General features: G+C 38.5%; 1 protein-coding gene across 9 annotated transcripts in view; it reads right to left on the bottom strand.

Annotated features, from left to right (window-relative positions):
- Positions 1-21,429, bottom strand: part of LOC307018832 (neural cell adhesion molecule 1-like) — a 320,994-nt gene that overhangs the window by 33,111 nt on the left and 266,454 nt on the right. For 4 of the 9 annotated variants that reach the window (XM_079649273.1, XM_079649275.1, XM_079649278.1 and 1 more), the window contains 4 exons: positions 18,778-18,874; positions 15,925-16,092; positions 8,958-9,083; positions 2,270-2,329 (listed from right to left, as the gene is read on the bottom strand). In XM_079649273.1, the coding sequence (XP_079505399.1) occupies positions 2,270-2,329; positions 8,958-9,083; positions 15,925-16,092; positions 18,778-18,874 (451 nt within the window). Of the gene's footprint in view, positions 1-2,269; positions 2,330-4,401; positions 4,417-8,957; positions 9,084-15,924; positions 16,093-18,777; positions 18,875-21,429 lie in introns of all 9 variants that reach the window. The other 5 variants (XM_079649277.1, XM_079649279.1, XM_079649281.1 and 2 more) reach the window with 3 other exon arrangements.

The raw sequence follows: 21,429 nt of genomic DNA, 5'->3' as shown, positions 1-21,429 counted from the left end.
CACTGTATAGAGTGAACGTGTGGAGCTCACACACGAAAATCTAATCCATCTCATTTACCGACGAACATTTCTACTAAAGACCGGGCAAAAGGAGGGGGGAAACTATTCTGCACCCCGTGCAACTGTGTTGGAGCCATAGACTGTATATATAAAGGTTGGAGCATAAGAGAAAATCGACGGTGGCGACCCACTTCGATTCATTCAAACATTCGAAAATGCTTTCTGCTGCTGCGGACAAGAAAGCCAAACAACTCACGTTCATCAACCTCCAAAACCCTTTCGAGGGCTACAAGAAACAAAGTGAGTAGCCTACAAGATTGAAGCTGGTCAGATAACGGAGGAGTAAATGAAAACAGAATGAGGCGGAGAAGTGTGTGTGTGTGTGTGGGTGTGTGTGTGTGTGTGAGATTAAAATAGCCCCATTGCTTTTACAATAAATAAACATTGAATGTGTTTAATTGAATAGTAAAGGGGTTTAACGTTACTGGCAGGTTGTGTGTGAGAGAAAATAAATAAGACAGCCCAATATTTAAAAAAGTTGTTATTCTGTTTCCCCGCATATTTAGCATATTTCGCAACTTTCCGCATATTTCGAAACTTCCCGCAATTTCACCGCATAAAATCACATAAAACCCCGCATGTTTAATCGCATAATCAAGGATTTTAGCCCGCGTTTTTCTGGAGGGTCTAATAGCTGATTTCATCATGTTACCTTTGTCTGTGTTTAAACAATCAGAATGTTCCCTGCTGAAGAAGGATGATATGTGATTATTGGTGGTCCAAATATCGAGAGTTACTGTGTGGAATAGAGTCTTCTCAGATACATATTGGTTGACTTCAAGTATTCTGTCTTACAACAATACAATCTTTTACTTCAATCAATAGTTTGTCTGTGTTTCCATTGAGTTCTTGTATATTGTTCAGACTGTTGAGGTATCCCATCAACAACATTACCCCCATTTTTCATCTGTGAAGTCCCTAACCCTAACCAATGCATCAAATAAGACAAATACATTAAGTTTTAAAGCAGAACATAACTGAGGCTAGCACCAATATTTTACCTCTCACAGTCCAAGATGGTGACTGTAAGCATTGCCAGTAAGTCGTAAATATATTCTAATGCTGCGTTTTGTCCGGCTTAAATGGCATCCATGACAAATGTGGTTGGATTAAATACTTGATTTGAATATCCCAGTTGGATCTTGATATCAATGGTACTTAGAAATGGGGATTACAGTAAATGATGTATGAGGAGAATAGAAGACTTCCAACGCAATCCTTGGTTTGCACTTCTGCCAGCTCACAATCCAAGATGGCGACTGTAAACTAATTAATAATAAGTGGTGTGTTATGCAAAATAAATATATGCCAATGTTGTGTTTATCTGTGATTTGTAGTGTTTTTACTTTAGTGACCTTTGAAGAAAGACTTAACTTAAATGTAGTAGTTTGGTGTTGCCATTACCGGCACAGAGGGTTAACCCTAACCTATGGTCTTAAAGGTCACCATTGAAAAAGAGGTCAACGATCTCAATGGGTTTTCACCTGAATAAATAAAGGTTTTGAATTGAATTGAGCATGGAGCCTACTTTTAATACAACATTTTTTGTAATCTGCGTTTTTAACTTTGAAGTCTGCATCTTCCGAAGTTTACAGGTCACAACATACTTAGCATACCCTCCTATGTTAGCTTAGCGCATTTAGCTACAGCTGAGATGCTTCGGTGCAGACTTTAACAAGTTACAACGTACATATTATTGGTATAATGTCTGCATTTAATCGTCTAAAAATGACTATATGTTTGCTGACGTGTGGTGAGGTCAGTAACAGGTCAATAATGCTACAGAAAAACAATATTAAAATATAAAGCTAATATGCTACATAGTTGAAATGCACGCTACTGAATGTTAACGTCATACAAAAAAAGCAAGACCAAATCTTAACAACAAATTGACTCTTAGTCCATTGCAACACAATCAAAGAAGTCTTTAGTTAGGACCGTGATTGAAGTCTTGACAAACAGTGTTAATCTTGTCACACACACAACACTATAGTGCGGCTGTTAGCAGGGCAACCTTCATGGTCTGGACACATGTTAGTAGAATCATATCTAAATCAAGACTGTTAGAAAAAGCCAAACTCATTTCTCCGGTGGCTAAAATCTACGGACAGTGACAGTGTGTGTGTGTGTGAGGAACACCATAAACATCTAACTGTGAGGCCAAGCAGATAGAGATACATGACGAGGGGAAGAGACACACACTGCTCACCGGCATACTCACTAAGGGCCAAACTGGTGGCAGCAATATGAGGAGTGGTCTCTGAGGAAACTGAGAGATGGTGGAGACATGGTGAGTGGAGCTGGGATCTTCTCAACAGGAGAAGCTTTTATATTCAATCTCGGTGATAAAGAAGTGCTCTTCACATGCACTGTGATGCATACATGTTGCTTTTTGTAACACATCCTGTGTGACTCCATGGAAATTCAGAGATATTACTTTGAACTCCGCAAGAGGAGGTAAGCAGTACAATCTTCAACACAACTGCTCACCTGTTACCGACACTATAATGCATGTTCAGGTAGAATAAAACCAATGCTAATACCGTTAACTTCAGTATTTCTCTTCTGGAAATTGGTTTGAATTCGGCTAAAGGAGGGTAGGACCCAGTACGATCCATTTTCTGTTCAGATGGTAACTATTTGGCAACATTTTACAGCTGATATCTTCATTGTCATGTCTATTTATGTGCAATAAAACCAATAGAATAACCAACAATGAAGAGTCTGTCTATATCAATGCCATGTAATAAAATACATCTTCCTTATCTTGTCCTTGTGATTAGTTCTGTATGTATTTAAGTTCTGGTTTTTCTGTCAGTGTTTGTCCTTCGTCTTCTGCTTTGTTATGTCCCTCCTGAATGTAACGTTGAATAAAGGTATTTGTTTCTGTTAAACATTTCTGTCCTTCGTTTTGTTCCTCCGTGCTCAGTTTTCCGGTTATGGCTAGAAAGGATCCGTCTTGTGTTAAACTCTCGCGAGAGTTTGCAAGTCACGTGGCTGAATGTTTACGTTTGGCATGCGGCCTTTCAGTTACGATCGTTAACATCAGTGGGCCACAGCAAATGATGGTGAGAAGCTAAACTATCTATTAATTATGTCAATGACAGGGAGTGTGATTGTTGAAATAGGGTGTTAGCGGTCTTGCTGGTGTTCAAAGAAGAATGACAACACTGTAGATCACCAACACTATGGTTTATTTTTTATTCACAGGCAGGTCAACGTTGTCGCAGTAAAAGTCCCAAGATAGCTCCTGGTGCAATACAATGTTCCCTTTCAGTGTTTCACTATTAAGTCTGATGTTTCTTTATTAATATTCCTGCTGGATTAATGTGTATGTTGCATGTTACTGCTGTAGGTGTGTTTCCGAGCCGCTCCGATTACAACGAGAGTTACAACGAGAACGTGACTTCATATTTACACTAGACGGATCCTTTCTAGCCATAACCCAGTTTTCTCCATGAAAGAACTGGCCTCAGAACAGGAAGTGGATTCCTTTATTTCTTAATATTAAAGATAGGGGGGATGTAATCAAATCTCCCCGAAAATAATACCTGTAAGCATCAACAGAACTTCTCAAACTATTTTGCAGAGCTTTTTGTTTTGGTACCCTTGGACTAGAGCAATTAAAACTCTTCTAAGTCTAGCATAGCACGAACAACAACACGCCATTATCTCCTGAAACCAACATAATGCCAAAGGTAATGTGTAAAAAATGCATAACTATTTGCTCTAAAATGTAAAATGCAGCAGTAAGCATGTGTCTAAAGAAAGCTGCAGCTCAACAGAAGTAATATGAGTTTTTCTTAATACACATTCAAGTCTAACGGCCAAATTACAAAATAAAAGCACAGCATGAGCTCAGATCCTAAAGACTTTCTGGGCCTGCATATTTAAACCTGATGTTTCCAAAGAGGGCCGTTTTATGTGCCCTGCTTTCAACATTAGCACCAGGAAATATGCTAATTCCACGTTAATTACCACGACCTCGTAGTGGTGTCTGAAGCCAGGATATAACCACCTGAAAAAACACACATCGGCTGAACTACTGGGACACAGCAAAGACAACTCACTACGAGCAAGAAAGGGTTTCAATGAAGTCTAAAGAGTTCAAAGAACACACGTCTGACGACAGACTGTCATATCTATCTCATTACTAAACAAACCTGTCAATGCGTTAAAGTAATGGAACGGACTGCCGTCTGGAAAATTAGTACAACAGGAAACAATTGCTATTCTTTAATGATTAAAGCGAATGTTCTAATATAGAGGGAACAGTCTCGGGGATAAATGCAGTGAAGATGGGAAATGTGAGGGGAGAAGACAGGAAGAAATGAAACTTACTTGTGAAAGAATATTCTGAGAAGTCCAATGGATTACAGAACAGATGATGGGAAAAACAATAAAAACAAAGACAATGAGATGAGAAATATGAACAGTGAGAGGGAAAAGCTTTCTGACATATTAATAACTGACTGTCACGATGCTCCTCTAGGATCGTATTGTATAATAAAAGTAATTACAAATGTCGTTTTTTAAGGGCCTCTTGCTAGAAGGTTTTTTTTTCAACATTATTTAGTTTGCTTTATTTGACTGTATTGAAAGTTAAGATATTGATAATGGTTAATATTGCTTATTGAAATGCAAATTAATTTGTTTATGTAGAAAAGTAACCATTGTTCAATTAAAGGTGGGGTAGGTGATTTTGGAGAAACCGGCTCGAGTGCGCTTGAATTTGAAATCTGCCACTTCCTCACAGAGCCCCTCCTCAAACACACACCAACGTGCACATGACCAATGAGGGCACGAGATAAGTTTGTGCACAGATGGAAGGCTGACAGGCAGGTAGGCCATCCAGTTACTTTAGCCGGACCGGCTCAGATGATTGGTCGTGCTTTTTACAGCGCCACGGCTTCCACTGATGATATTTATTAATGTATTTTTTATCAAAGCACTTCAGATATTCATTGCTATCGGGATGTTAAGAGCATTCCATGGAATATAACAAAAAGTGTATCTCGAGCCGGTTTCTCAAACTTACCTACCCCACCTTTAAGTAGACTGAACATGGGTTCGTTTTTGTATTAATTACAATTACAGTGAACTCAAATAGTTAATCTGAATTGATATGGGTTAGTTAGAACTAAGTATAAAACTAGAATTATTTTTAAAAGCACAGTACTTAGTTGAGCTTAAATTATTTATTGAATTAAACAGACTTACTTTAAATACATAATAATAGTACATACAAATGTTTTGGGCAATATTTTTACCTAAATAAAATTAAGTAAATTCAACACAGTCATAATAAGTAAGTAATTCATCTTCTGTGTTGTTAATGATACACAATGTAAGGGTTGAGCTGAGTTTGTACATTACAAATGGAGTAGCTAAATAAACAGCTCACACAGTGTTTGTTGTTGGAACATCTTGAAATAGGACACGACCTCTCTCTTTGGGACATAATGAGGATGCTGAGGAGGGCTTTTCTGCAGGAGCACAGATGGAGGCGTGACAGAGGCCGGTGCAAACTAAAACAAAGATTTATGCACGACTCAAAACGCTGAGTTAGAGTCTGCTGATTTCTAAATGCAGCCTGAATTAACTCACTCGTAGGTCGGTCTATATCTAGCGTTTCATCCCTTCTTCTGTATATTTCATTTCGTGTTTTCTTTAGTAATAAAAATATATATTTCTACTGTTCTTTTGTTTGGTTTTACTGTTTCTTTCATTATATTTTTTAACTCATTTGCAATACCTTGTTTACATGCTAATGTAAAAAAACATTTCCCGATTTTGGAATCAATAATTACTCCAAAATAAAGTTTGCCTGTTTGGATCATTTTGTATAAAACTAATAAACACTTTCTGGAAAATCAAATTAAGATCTTAAGAGTTTTGAATGCGTGAATCTCTCCAGCTGTCAGATTTGATTTTTGGACCTGTATTTCATGCTTTAACGACGAAGCATTATCTGACATGTTGTTGCTCATAAATAAACAGAAAATTGACACGTTTGTGTCTGGCTGACGCTCTGTGATGGATGACAGGTGCAGCACACCTGCTCTCAGCTGATGGAGCCATATGCCCAACAGACGGAGGATTAGTCACCAGGAAAACAACGAGGATCGCTCACCCGACTATTGAATGTTTATTTATTAGTATATCTCCCTGCTGTGAGCGACTGTATTGAAGTATATGCACTATGAAGTACATTTATGAGGTGCTTTATTCTTATTTAATTCTACTTTAAACTTCTAATCCACTATATTTTGGAACAAGGAGGATCCCTAACCTGACTATGATTTTTAAATTTCTTATATCTCCCTGTACAATATTTTTATTTATTTGTTTATTCCACACATGGCAGATATTTTAAAACAAAACATGTTCACTTATACTGTTTTTTTTTAAAAGCGCATGGTGGAAAGGAGCAGGGAGAAGAACATCTTATTTTACCTGCCCCTTCTTGCAGTACAAAAAGAAAAATGAAATAACCATTAAGAAGTCAAATCAATGCTATAATAAAGTAAATCATGAAACCATAATGAAGTACATTGATTCAAGTATTTAAGTAAAATTCTGAGGTACTTTATTTGTATTTAATGTTACTTAAACTATTTTAATATTTTGTCAGTCATCATTGTACTTTTCACTCCGCAAAATGTATCTGACATCTTTAGTTGAATACTGGATTCTGATTGGTCAGTTTAGACATTCCAGTGGTTGTTAAATCTCGCTGACAAGCTGTTGCTAAGGAGAGCAGACCGTTGCTAAGGAGGATCAAGGGGACTATGTGCAGTCATATCAATCCGCAGAAAGAAGTCCGGTCGATTTAAGTACAACTACTTTAGTAAATATACTTAGTTAATTAATGTCCCCTACTGTATATAATTATAGGTTAAGAAATCCATCAGCAGGGTATACATTAATTAAAATTAGCCCCACCTTTAGGAGCTGTGATGAACGCATTAATGCATCAATAATCATAATCCAGTCATTTAATATCTATGATTCTAAAATGAGACGACAAGGGCAATATGTACTTATACTTTTGGTACTTTGGATACATCTGATGCCAATACTAATGTATTTAGGTTTGTTTTTGCCAAAGTAAAAGGTACTTCTGTTGCTGCTTCAAGTGTTTCTCTTTTTTTCAAACACATGGAGATAGAAGATGACCATCAGCTCTGAAACTTCATCATGCGCTGCCATTCAATAAATGTACCGACCTTCAGCAGGACTGAGCACTGCTGTGTGAACAAAGGGTCGATGTATTATACATACGGACACTTCTTCACACTGAGTTCATGTTATCAGCCTTCGAGATGAAAAACACTTTTACTAAATCACCTGAAAACACATAGGAAGAAGGCTCGGTCTGCATTCTAACTGAAAACATTCATGAGGAAAGATAGACATAATGCTGTTGAACACTGAAGGACATGGGTAACACGTTGCATCCGTGATCTGTGATCTATCGAGTGGTGCAGGAATGAGTGGTTTTTTAATGTGTTTTTGGTTAGGACCCTGAAATAAGGTCTGTGCTTGACTCGAGGTGAAGAGATTTAGTTTTTTACGACATAAAATACATCGGTAAATACCCCATTGGTGAATTTAAAACGGTGGTTTCTAACAAGTGTCTAAATGAGACGACTAAACGTCATCACGCCCAACATTAGCCACCTTTAGCTTAGCGGTGGTAACGTGAAGTCATGTGACCGTGCTGTAGTTCCTTTATAGCCTAACATTAGCCGTCTTTAGCTTAGCGGTGGTGACGGGAAGTCATGTGACCGTGCTGTAGTTCCTTTATAGCCCAACATTAGCCGCCTTTAGCTTAGCGGTGGTGACGTGAAGTCATGTGACCGTGCTGTAGTTCCTTTATAGCCCAACATTAGCCGCCTTTAGCTTAGCGGTGGTGACGTGAAGTCATGTGACCGTGCTGTAGTTACTTTATAGCCCAACATTAGCCACCTTTAGCTTAGCTGTGGTGACGTGAAGTCATGTGACCGTGCTGTAGTTACTTTATAGCCCAACATTAGCCTCCTTTAGCTTAGCGGTGGTGACGTGAAGTCATGTGACCGTGCTGTAGTTCCTTTATAGCCCAACATTAGCCGCCTTTAGCTTAAAGCTGGTGACGTGAAGTCATGTGACCGTGCTGTAGTTCCTTTATAGCCCAACATTAGCCACCTTTAGCTTAGCGGTGGTGACGTGAAGTCATGTGACTGTGCTGTAGTTCCTTTATAGCCCAACATTAGCCGCCTTTAGCTTAAAGCTGGTGACGTGAAGTCATGTGACCGTGCTGTAGTTCCTTTATAGCCCAACATTAGCCACCTTTAGCTTAGCGGTGGTGACGTGAAGTCATGTGACCGTGCTGTAGTTCCTTTATAGCCCAACATTAGCCACCTTTAGCTTAGCGGTGGTAACGTGAAGTCATGTGACCGGGCTGTAGTTCCTTTATAGCCCAACATTAGCGTTTTATTTCTAGAGATTACATTTGTTCCTTTAACTATTGTTAAAGGTGTGTTAATATGTGGAGATTATCCTACTGAACAAAATGTGAAAGTATCATAAACGCGTGTTTGCCACAGATCTTATTTTCTGCAATAATCAAAAATCCTATTGAAAAATCCCCATTGGCTTTTTGTGGAGGGAACCAGGGAGATGCTGCCTTCAGGGTCCACTACAAAAACCTGTCATCCCTGCACCACTCTGTGAACTACGCTGGATTATGAAGTGAATAGCGTTCGTCCTGGATTCTGTGAAAGGGATGAGGGGTCTTGGCGTAAGAATAGAGGAGAGAGGAACTGAAAGCATGGAGGTGGAGTGAACAGCGTTAGCTTCAAAGCATTGGGGTCAGAGGAGCGTTTACGGGTTTTTTGGGGGGGAAAAGTACTTACGGACGGGCTCGGTGGTGAAGCTGCTCGCCGCGCTGCTCTCGCCTTCTCCTTTTCCGTTGATGGCGGACATCTTGACCTCGTAGGTGGTCTCCGGCTTCAGCCCAGCGATGGTGACGCTGATCAGGTCTGCGGGGAAAAGGTGGTGTTATTTTAATGCATGGATAAACAGAAACATAATACAATACCATTACCATCTTAGCAAAACACTCTCTGCTATATAACATGTGCAATATTATTAATAATGTTCTATAATAACGCGCAATTACGTATCTGCCACTACGTTTTTATGCACTACTGAATACTGCACAGTTTTTTACATTCATTATTTGAGCGTCTATGTTAGTTGTAGTTATTGAATTGCTCTTTTTACTTCACTGTAAGTGTACAGTTGTATTATTGTGCTGATTTGTTTATTGTATCTTTGTAACTCTGGCACAACAATTTCCTTTGTGATAAATAAAGTCCTATCTTATCTAATCTTATCTTACGCAGCGTCCACACGGCGGCGTGCGTTGAAGCTTGCCGGTGGGCGTGTCTGAAACTCGACCAACAACCAATCACATGAATCTCCCGCCCTGGACACACAAGCACGCGGTTTGATTGGCTAGAGCTTGTACTGGCATATGATTTGATTGGCTGACGCTTCTACCGAAAGCTTCAAAAGTTGAACATTGCTCAACTTTTGCAGCGAGCAACGCTTTTGAAGCTACGCTGCGCTCCCACAATGCAGTTCGGCGAAACCTGATGTCACCCCATTCAGGGTGAATGGGCAGAAGCGTTGAAGCTTCAACGCACGCCGCCGTGTGGACGGGCCGTTGCAGTAAATGTGCTTTGTGAAGGCTTCATTAAAGCTTAGTCTTCTGCTATTAATGCAAGGTGTAAGTCTTGTGGTAAAAACAAGAATTGTGGCGGCATTGAAATAAATATTTGAAAAATGTAAACAGCAAGTTTTGAAAGGTCTGTGGAAATGATTCTGAAAAAAAAAAAAAATAATAACTAAATTAAACTCAACTTCCTGTCCCTGTTACCTATACAATTGGACACGAGGGTCTCTTTCAAGAAATAACAGAACAATTAATATGTTTTATAAGAAAAATAAATGATTTATATACATTTGACTCATATACTGTATATATATATAGACCAAAAATATCATCAGTCATGTGTTTTTCTCAGTTTTGATTTTCCATTCTGAAACATAAAAGCTAAGTGGTTGATCCAATCTACCGTCTGGGAATCATTCCTTAAAGTGTGCATTAGAGGTATCATATTTAGTATTATGAAAAAGCACTACAGTACATGTTCAGGCACTGTTATTGTGTTATTAGCGACGCACTGTTGTGATTTAACGCTGATATACATGTGTTTCACGACTTCAGTCCTGAAAGCCACTTGGTTGAGATCTCACTGTGTGACACAAAGGAGAGTAATTGCACGGCGGAGAGCAGATGTAGGTCTCTCTTTAAAACAGCAGGGAAACATTTATTTTTTTGTTAAATGTGTTTTAGAATAAAGTCTCGATGAGAAGGACTTTCTGAATGTGTTGCAGGTTTTGCTCAGGAAGGATCCTGACTGAGTGAAATGACCCGAAAAGTGTCAGCCATTATAAGAGCTGTTCTGACTCCATGGAATGAAAGGAAAGGAGCTTCAATGCTTCCTTTATTATCTCCTTAGGATAAACTGGAACATCATTTACGAAAGGAAAGGAGATGATACTGCCCCACAATGCCTTGCAAATAACATTTAACAACATTCGGCTGTTCACAGATAAAACCGATTGTGACCGACTAACGCTGATCGTCCATCAGGTTGCAGGTGCTGATTCAGCATTTAACACATTTAGGAAAGTGCTTATATGTTTTAAACTTTGTGCTGATTGCTGTGAAATGATCAAATTAAGCTTCAAAGTGTTTACAGACTTTTTTCACATGTTTGAAAGGTGACATGCACAGGTACTAACAAGTTATGCCTATGTTGGATAAAGTTGTATGTATTCAAAATATTTTCATACAATATATGAAATAATATATGGCTTTAGATAATTGACAATATATATATATATTCCTATTTGGACTTAATAAGTGTGGACAGGAGGGTAAGCAACCATTTTACTTTTTTATTTTAATTCCAAATTGGTAATGAAGAATATATTGGTCATTTTCGTCCACTTTTATTAAACCCTAATTAAACAACAACATAATAACACACAGGCTGAAGTGTCTAGATGTGCTTTAAGTAGTTGATGTTTGGAAAATTGTTTATTTTAAAGAGTGTCTTTTCCTAAGTCCTGATGAATTGTCTTTCCTTTCCTTAAAGCCCCTTTTACACTGTCCCGAAATTGACACCCGATAGACACACGAATATGGAATTGTGAATTTCGCACGAAGATGGCCCCGAACCACACACGAAGGCAACATTTACATTACATTTATAAGACATAGAACGGCAACGAAAGTAACACAAACAATTATGTTGAAGTATTATGATACTGTACTGATATTTTCAGACTTTGTTCTTTAATTTCTCCGTCTTTATATGTAGAAGATATTAAGTTTTCTCCGTCATGTTGTTTCCATAGCAACAACAACTTCCTCGCCTTCAAAATAATATGTGATATCCTTTTCAGTTTCACAGAACACAAATTTACATAATGTTTACATGATTTTGTTGTGCAATAAAACAACCAGATGGACACACGATAAAGGAAATGTTCAAATTCGGCTCTGATCGTAGCAACATCGGGCCATTCGTGAGGGCATCTTAAGCCGTCTTTGGCATGCCAAAGATTTTGCCACCGCTCACGAAGTTGCTGCCGGAGCCTGAGAAACTCCACCGGCAGTCATACGATGGCTTCAGATGCCCTCACGAATGCCTTATGAAGGGCAAAGTGAACACACGAAGTCAACACGAAAATGAACCTTCACGGTCCTTCGGCAATGCTTTGTGATGCCAAAGATTTTGCCACCGCTCACGAAGTTGCTCCCGGAGCTTGAGAAACTCCACCGGCGGTCATACGATGGCTGAAGATGCCCTCACGAATGGCCCGATGTTGTTACGATCAGAGCCGAATTTGAACATTTCCTTAATCGTGTGTCCATCGGGTGTCAATTTCGGGACAGTGTGACAGGGGCTTAACCCCAGGATGTTTTCTCACTGAGGGTGAAATCATTTAGGAAAAGACCCAGGAGCTGATTGTTCTGGCTGCGTGGGGAACTGTATGAATACAGATGAAAACACGAAGCCAGATGAATTGATGACTGTGCTTTTAGACGGTGACAGTGCAGAAAGCGCTCAGATTTCCTGCAGTAATTTACCGATGATTACCACATGCTGCTTCCCTCGCCTCCTCGCAAAGGTTACCTCCACAAATCATTACAACTGTTATGAACACGACTGACTTCGGTGTGTGTTAATTATCGCGTTGCTTACTGCGGCATCAAACTGTTTATTGATGTGTGAGAGGAAACACATGAGCTACATTATTACGGCTTATATCTGCAGCACAAAGTAAAAGTTATAATCCCCGACAGTGATATGGTCTATTTCTAAAAGATTTTCAGCTATCTGTCTCTTAATGTCCAGCAAAGATGGATATGAACAGTCTATTTGCATCATAAGTGCATTGATCTTGAATACAGACCATACAATAAAGGCAAACAGAGATATTTACTCCCTAAAATATGGAAATTATTACTCAGGTTTGAAGTGTACAGTATGAATCCAGCAGGTGCACCTTAACTTTGACTTGTGGTCTGTGCACACTGCAGAGTAAAGCCTATATATGTGATGGGTGTGTCTATAGCAGGTAATACTGGTTTCAGACATGTGATGGCAGCAGGTTCACTTTAATGTGAGGAACTCTTCAAACTAAATGTCATCTGTATGGACACACATTCTGTGTCAGTAAAATAAAATTGAAATATTTAAATCTATTTTTTTTTTACTTTTTGTTTATATATAAACATTTGTATTATATATTTATTATTTTATTAATATATATTTTTTAAAGATGTTCTTTTAACTTCTTATGTTTTTATATAAATATGTTTGTTTTGCTCATTATTACTTTAACTTCTAATATTTTATTCAATTTATTTAATTTTCATCTTTAAATTGCACATTATTTACTTTCCTAACCTTTCATGTTTATATAAATATGTTTGCATTATTTTATTTCATACTTAAATGAAGCAACACAAGATATTTTTTTCCCTTAATTAATAAAGTGTACTGTTTCTGATTTATGCTGATAAATATGATGTTGTCCTGATTTTACACATTTACGCTACAATTTAGACATAGCATAACATATAAGTTATATTTTTTCCTTTTCAGCTAAAGCGTTTAAAATGTTCACTAGTGGTTATATAACCTACAGCAGTTATTAAGTTATACAGTATTTGGTAACATTCACAGTTTGTGTGTGTGTGTGTGTGTGTGTGTGTGTGTGTGTGTGTGTGTATGTGTGTGTGTGTGTGTGTGTGTGTGTGTGTGTGTGTGTGTGTGTGTGTGTGTGTGTGTGTGTGTGTGTGTGTGTGTGACAGCCTGGCATCTATTCAGCGTTGCCTGTCAGCCGCAGACAGGACGAGGAACATGTGTATCTGCAGCCACGAGGCCTCAGTGGGACGTGGATAATATCTGGAGCTGTCGGGGAGCTGTCAGTTACGCTGTGTTCGCTGTCATGTTTGGATTAACTGCTGTTGAAAACACTTGATGCACATTCATGTTACCTTTATGTATAGTAAAGAAAAATACCTGTTTATGAATTCTCCTGGGATTAAAGTACCAGGTTGTCCTAAAAAAGCGACGTACTTTTATGAATTTTGTCAGAATAAGAAACAGGTTTAGTAGGTGTACACAACCAAGAAATTGCTTTGGTGTATAATGGTGCATACTTTAATTCAGTATAAAGGGATTAAGTTGTTAAAAACTTAGCATCTAAAAATGCAAAATACAAAAATAAATGGCTACAATAAATAGAAATGGAAAAAAAACCACAAAAGAAAATACAAAATAAATGTAAATGTTAGTACAACAAATAAAAATGTAAATATAATACATTATATATTATTTGTGGATCTTCTACGGCGACCTTGAGAGCCTTGAAAGGCGCCTATAAGAATAAAATGATGTTATTGAATCAGTATATCTGAATTTAAATTGGAAAAGCTGTGCCGTCTTAAAATATTGTCTGTGATATGTGTTTCCTTTTTCCATTTGGGATTTATGGCTCTCCAGTTCTTATTGAGCTACTGGTAATGAAAACAGTGTGAGTTAGTGTTGCTGCTGTCACACCTGAGCCCAATTCTGTTTTCTTTTGGCCTGAAGTAGGAAAATATATTATACAACTATTATATTTGTGTGAAAGCTGCAACACGAAAAGTATTTTTTCAGTTTCCCTTTGCACCGTTACATCGACAGTTGTTAGAATTTAGGGAAGGGATCTTGAATAAGAAGCAAAATCTGTTTTTGACCCAAGGAGTATATTTATCAACGGAATAACCTTCTTCTGTTGGGATGCTTTTTTTTTTTTTTTAAAGCAATATGCTTTTAAGGCAAGATTAAAGTAGAGGATATTCAGGTGGAGCTGAAGCAGGTGATGCATCTTAAGAGACTGAAAATAAAGCGCTGCCCCTGAAGAGAGAATGTAATTACATGGCTTGCATCCACTTTGCTTGATTAAAATGTTTTTCCAAGGCTTTTAGAGGAGGTGCTTGAAAGTGCTGGTGACTCAGGGACTAAATCCAGGAGAAATATAGCAGGTGCTTTTCATGAGCTGCCATTAAAATATGATGCTTATAAAAGTCCAAAATGAGATTTCCTCAAAAACCTTTGTAAATATATTTAGTGAGTGAGCAACGTTTTTTTTAAGAAAGCAGAATCTGTTGGGAAAATAGTGAATGTCCTCTTCCAATATCAGAGTCCACATGATATCAAAGGTATCAACTGTAGCTGTGAACATGACAGGATGTGTGATTACCTAGAAGAGCATCAGGACTGTTTGAGGCATATGATAGCTATGTGATTAACATGATGATTCAGCCTCTATGGAGAGAGACATATGACAAGCATGCTCATTTCTGACGTGGAGCTAATCTGAAGTAAACATTGAATACTGCTTTCTATTCCTCCATCTTGTGACTGTGGAACTCCCTCTCTTGGATATCAGCATGTGAAGGACACTGTTCAGGAACTAGTTGATGCTCTGTATGTGATGACTACTTCCATTCTGGAGAGGATCACAGATACATGGATCCTGAGATTCAAGCTCAAACTGGTGACGAGTGATTATTAACATTTTCCAGATTTTGAGGAAAAGTCAGAATTTGGAGATTTTTTGAAAAAGACAATATTTTGATAAAAATACAGAATTTTAAGAAGTTTTTGAAAAAGTCAGAATTTTAAGAATTTTGAGAAAAAGTCAGAATTTTGACATTTTGAGGAAAAAGTCAGAATTATGGGAAAAAAGTCAGAACTTTGAGATTTTGAGAAAAAGTCAGAATTTTGAGGAAAAAGTCAGAATTTTGAGGAAAAAGTCAGAATTTTGAGATTTTGAGAAAATGTCAAAATTTTGAGATTTTTAAAAAAGTCAGAATTTTTAGAAAAAAGCCATAATTTTTAGAAAAAAGTCAGAATTTTAGAAAAAGGTCAGAATTTTTAGAAAAAAGTCAGAATTTTGAGTTTTGAGAAAATAAGGATTTTGAGAAAAAAAAACAGTATTTTGAACATGACAGGATGCATGATTATCTACAAGAACCGGTATTCCCCCATCTAGTGACTGTGTACCTCCCTCTCTTGGATATCAGCATGTGAAGGACACTGTTCAGGAACTAGTTGATGCTCTGTATGTGATGACTACTTCCATTCTGGAGAGGATCACAGATACATGGATCCTGAGATTCAAGCTCAAGCCGGTGACCAGGGAGAGTTTTCTAACAGAGTCCATCCGGAGAAATGATCCACTCACCGTCTTTAGCGTCGTGCTCCATGCTCTTCCAGTCCTGGCCAATCAGACGCCACTCCACCTTGTATTTGATGATGGGGACCCCCCCCATGGAGTCGGGCTCCTCAAAGCTCACCACCGCGGTGCTGGAGAAAGGGTCCACCTGCTGGATCTCTGGAGAGGATGGCACCTCTGAAGCAGAGAGGGAAACAAAGGGATTGGTCAGAATCAGAATATCTTTCTTCGTCCCACAGAGGGGACATGCACATTGTTACAGCAGAAAAGAGCCAAAGACAGCTTAAGGTTACCTAAGAAGCATGCATACAAAAAGGATGCTAGGGGTGATCAGTGGGACCATGTGCGGTCATATCAATCCGCAGAAAGCAGTCCGGTCAATTTAACGTCAGCTGTGGCTAACAAACATTAGTTCTTGTCATCCGAAAACACTGTTGAATACTTTTAGAATATTTCATTTTTATATTTGTGGAGAGCACGACATAACTCTGGATTCATGACGGCTAAACTGTCCCCAGTAAAAAAAAAGAAAAAAAGAGAGAACTACAGAAGGACAGAGTTTAAAAGAAAGAGAACTGGACGTCAGAGAAATCAACAGAAGAATACAGACAGGAATTAAACACTAACGGGAACAGTAGAAGAAGACAGGCCGTTTCTCAATGTCGAGTAACTTGCTGCAGAGCCACTATTTCAAGTATACTACGTCATCGAGTGTCGCCGCATGCTGGGCATTTAACATGCATTTAAACAGTCCTTTGGCGCCGCTCGATGATGTAGTATACTTAAAATAGTGGCTCTGCAGCAGGAATATTCGACATTGAGAAACGGCCACAGACAGGAAGTTAACACTAACGGCAACAGCAGAAGAAGACAGACAGGAAGTAAACACTAACGGGAACAGCAGAAGAAGACAGACAGGAAGTACACATTAAAGGGAACAGCAGAAGAAGACAGACAGGAAGTACACATTAAAGGGAACATCATAAGAAGACAGACAGGAAGTACACATTAAAGGGAACAGCATAAGAAGACAGACAGGAAGTACACATTAAAGGGAACAGCATAAGAAGACAGACAGGAAGTACACATTAAAGGGAACAACAGAAGAAGACAGACAGGAAGTAAACACTAACGGGAACACAGCATGGGCTCTGAAGTGTTTAAAGAATAGTTAATGGAAAATAAAATTAGAACAGACTTGGACGGTTAAAGAAAAACTCGATCAGTGCTGGTGTCATTTTAAATTACGCAGCTGTCGCCACAGTTATAGCCGTTGGTACAAAAATGACTATTTTGAGTCAAGTCTTTGGTTGATTCAGTAGCCGTGTAATAAGCTTGATAATGACCGCCTCGATTCACATTATCCCTCACTTATATGTTTGGATCAGAGAGATATCGTCCACTGCACAACCTGCAGATAACGCTGAGCTTTAAATCAGCTTCTGTCGGCTCTGGCTTTCCTCTGGTGCCCTGAAGCCTCTGGTCACCACATTACTGAGGCTCTGTTGGACATGCCTGAACGAGCAGCCGAGTTACTCTGTGATTCATGAAGATAGGAGCGGTGACACAGAGAAGGAGCACACAATACCATTTAGACTCAACACCACTTACTGAGTAGTATTTACTTTATTTAACATACTTTTGTGGAACGAAAAAAAGTATTCTGATTGTGATTCTCTACAGAGCTGACTTGATGTCTCATCATACTGACTGTAAACAGTGTGTCATGTGGGTTTCAACACTGTCTGTTAAATGTAGGTCTACAGAGTCCGTTGTGGATATTAACTGTTTTGTTAGGGTTAGTGTTGGGAAAATACTGAATGTTCCTTCTGTATCAGAGTAGCTCGTGATAACAGAGGCTCTACGTAGCTGTGTACGAAGCCGGATGTATGACTACATGGATGACGCTCATGAGACACTGTGATTGAGTTATGATATGTTCCTAAGACTGGCCTGATGACACAGCCCCTAGAGAGGCATATGGCTGTCATGTGTGTTGCTTATGCAGGCCTTAGGTAATCTTAACTAATGTCAGAATACTGCTTTGAACCGGTATTCCTCCATCTTGTTGACTGTGACACCCTCTCTTGTACATCAGCATATCAAGGACTCTACTCTGGGAACTATTTGTCCCACGCAGCCCTGTGTGTGATGACTACTTCCATGTATGCTGATATTGAAGACCAAGCCGGTGTCGAGTGATATTTTTCTAACAGTTAGGATTTATAGTATAATAGCCATGACACCTTTATTTCTTGCTGTTTTTTATAAAATAATTTCCGCTAAACTAAGGCGGCTAATGTTCAGCCTGATGACATTTGGTCGGTCATTTAGACACTTGTTAGCAACAACGGTTTTTAAAAATTCACGAGTGCGGTATTTACTGACGCATTTGATGTCTTAGAACAACATCTCTTCAGCTTCTGTTAACCACAGACCTAATTTCAGGCTAACAACCAAAAACACATTCAGAAAACCATTGACTTTCATATAGGAAGTGCTAAAATACTGACTGCCCAGTGTTACAAAGCATCACTAGGTTTTTTTAAGTGCTAAACGGTGAAGGAATCAACACATTATCAAACCATTTCTGCATGTCTGCTAGCTTCCCACAACTACTCGATATTATCATGCCGTCAGAAGCCCAACTGATAATGATACACTTACTGGATATTTTATGGATGGTGTACTATTAGAACAGTATGCAGTGAAGAGGCTGTTTAATTATCCTTGAAATTTGAATCAATCTGTTAAGTGAAGCTTCTTGCCTCGTGCTGTGAAATATCTCACTGACATATCAATATGGAGGATGAGTTGCAGTTCTTCAGGAAGGTACAATGCTCAATGACTCGGTGCACGAACCTGCTTGGATCAGAATGAACTCCTTGGACTCAGAGCCCATCACGTTGGAGGCGGTGCAGTTGTAGCTCCCGAAGTCATTCTGGGAATCAGGAGTGATCTGAGAGGAGATGGAAAAGAGACAGAGAGCTCACACAGGTGAACAAAAAGAAAATACTTCACTGGATAACTTGAATGTGTAACTTTTAAAACTAGATATTGTTATAATTAAAGTATATTCGGTGTCCTTGGGGTCATGAAAGGCACCTTAAATAAAATGTATAATTGTTACATTTAAGTATATTCAGGGTTTATATAGGTCTTCGTTTGTTCTTCACATCTGTCATTTTTTATTGTTTAAGACTCTAAAACAATAGAGCAATTAGATTTATTAATTGATTAATTATAATTATAATATATATATATAATTATAATTAATTAGCAATTAGAGCAGTGCTTCTCAAAGTGTGGTCCGCGGCCCAATGGTGGCCCGTGAGCGCCCCGTAGTGGTCCGTGAGTATATTGGTAACATTTCACATTTGAAATAAATAAATAAATTGAAGTTTTCCGCACTCTCGCGGGAATATCTCCGCAATGGAGCGAGCTTAAGTTTCACTTTCGATTGCATGATATAGCCCAGCGCAACACCTTCATCACACATGTTGCCACTTGCTTGTACCATTTTCAGGCGATTTGTCATTTGTTCTAGAAAAACGATGTGATTTTGGATATTTGTGGAGTTAGGTGGTCCGCTGGTGTTTTTTTATTGGTTAAGTGGTCCTTGGTATGGAAAAGTTTGAGAAACACTGCTTTAGAGTATTGTAACACGACATGGTACGAGTGTTTGTCCACCACTTTAAAGTGAGACCTGCTCCACTTCAACGTCCGGTAGAAGATTGAAGGTCAACCCTTTGAGAAACTCTATGAATAAACCTTCCATAAAAACATATTCACATTTTCTCTGAACATGAACTGTTACCATCAAATCTCCACCATTTAATAAGGTTAGACTTCTTTCAATCTCTCTCTCTCTCTCTCTCTCTCTCTCTCTCTCTCTCTCTCTCTCTCTCTCTCTCTCTCTCTCTCTCTCTCTCTCTCTCTCTCTCCATCTATCTATCTATATATCCCCTCTCTCTCTCTCTCTATATATATATATATCCCCTCTCTCTCTCTCTCTCTATATATATATATATATCCCCTCTCTCTCTCTCTCTCCATCTATCTATCTATATATCCTCTCTCTCTCTCTCTCTCTCTCTCTCTATATATATCCCCTCTCTCTCTCTCTCTCCATCTATCTATCTATATATCCCCCCCTCTCTCTCTCTCTCTCCATCTATCTATCTATATATCCCCTCTCTCTCTCTCTCTCTCTCTCCCTCTCTCTCTCCATCTATCTATCTATCTATCTATCTATCTATATATTCCCTCTCTCTCTATATATATATCCCCTCTCTCTCTCTCTCTCTCTCTCTCCATCTATCTATCTATATATCCCCTCTCTCTCTCTCTCCATCTATCTTTATATCCCCTCTCTCTCTCTCTCTCTCTCTCTCTCCATCTATCTATCTATATATCCCCTCTCTCTCTCTCTCTCTCTCTCTCTCCATCTATCTATCTATCTATCTATCTATCTATATATTCCCTCTCTCTCTATATATATATTCCCTCTCTCTCTCTCTCCATCTATCTATCTATATATCCCCTCTCTCTCTCTCTCTCTCTCTCTCCATCTATCTATCTATCTATCTATATATTCCCTCTCTCTCTATATATATATTCCCTCTCTCTCTCTCTCTCCATCTATCTATATATCCCCTCTCTCTCTCTCTCTCCATCTATCTATCTATATATCCCCTCTCTCTCTCTCTCCATCTATCTATATATCCCCTCTCTCTCTCGCTCTATCTATTCATCTATCTATCTATCTCTCTCTCTCTCTCTCTATCTATCTATCTATCATTTACATGGCACAAGTGTTGGTCCACCACTTTAAAGTGAGAGCTGCTCCACCTCAAAATCGGCTCGAAGATTGAAAGTCAACTGTTTGAGAAACTCTTTGAATCAGCCAACAATAATAACATATTTACATTGTCTCTGAAAAGTAATCACGTCAGAGCTACAGGGTCCCATGATTTAATAAGGTTCGACTTAATTCAATCCCATGATTAAATACAGAGTTTAATCCTATTTCAAATGCCATGTTATGAGCCTCAAACCGATTGTCTTCAGTGCTTATCCACATATTTCTTCCTGGAACTTACTTGCACGATTTGGACTATTTCATTCCCCTATTTGATGTCTTCTACCTTTATGTTAAGCTGATTGGCTGTTGCATTGTTGGAGGAGCCCGTGACTTCAGATCTTGAATTGTGCATAATGAAAATAAATCCTTTGTTATGGTTTTTTTCCCGTTAGAAATTGTTTAATTTATGGCTGATTGCGAGTGCCTATCATTACACACTGTATTGAATAACCTAGCTTTCATTACAACCTTTTATTCAGAGTTGCTCTACTCATTTGTTATTCTTTTGAAACCTCCCCTGCAATTACATTAATGCACACACTATCTGTTTTCTTCTTTTATTACTGCCAAATTGTATTCCATTATATTTCTATTTTATTATTATTATAGTTTTAATAAAATAGTTCTCTGTCTGTGTTTTTTTTTTTTTG

This window comes from Notothenia rossii, assembly GCF_949606895.1.
Source record: "Notothenia rossii genome assembly, chromosome: 9".
NCBI lineage: Eukaryota > Metazoa > Chordata > Actinopteri > Perciformes > Nototheniidae > Notothenia > Notothenia rossii.
This window is presented reverse-complemented; position numbering and strand designations above follow the sequence as displayed.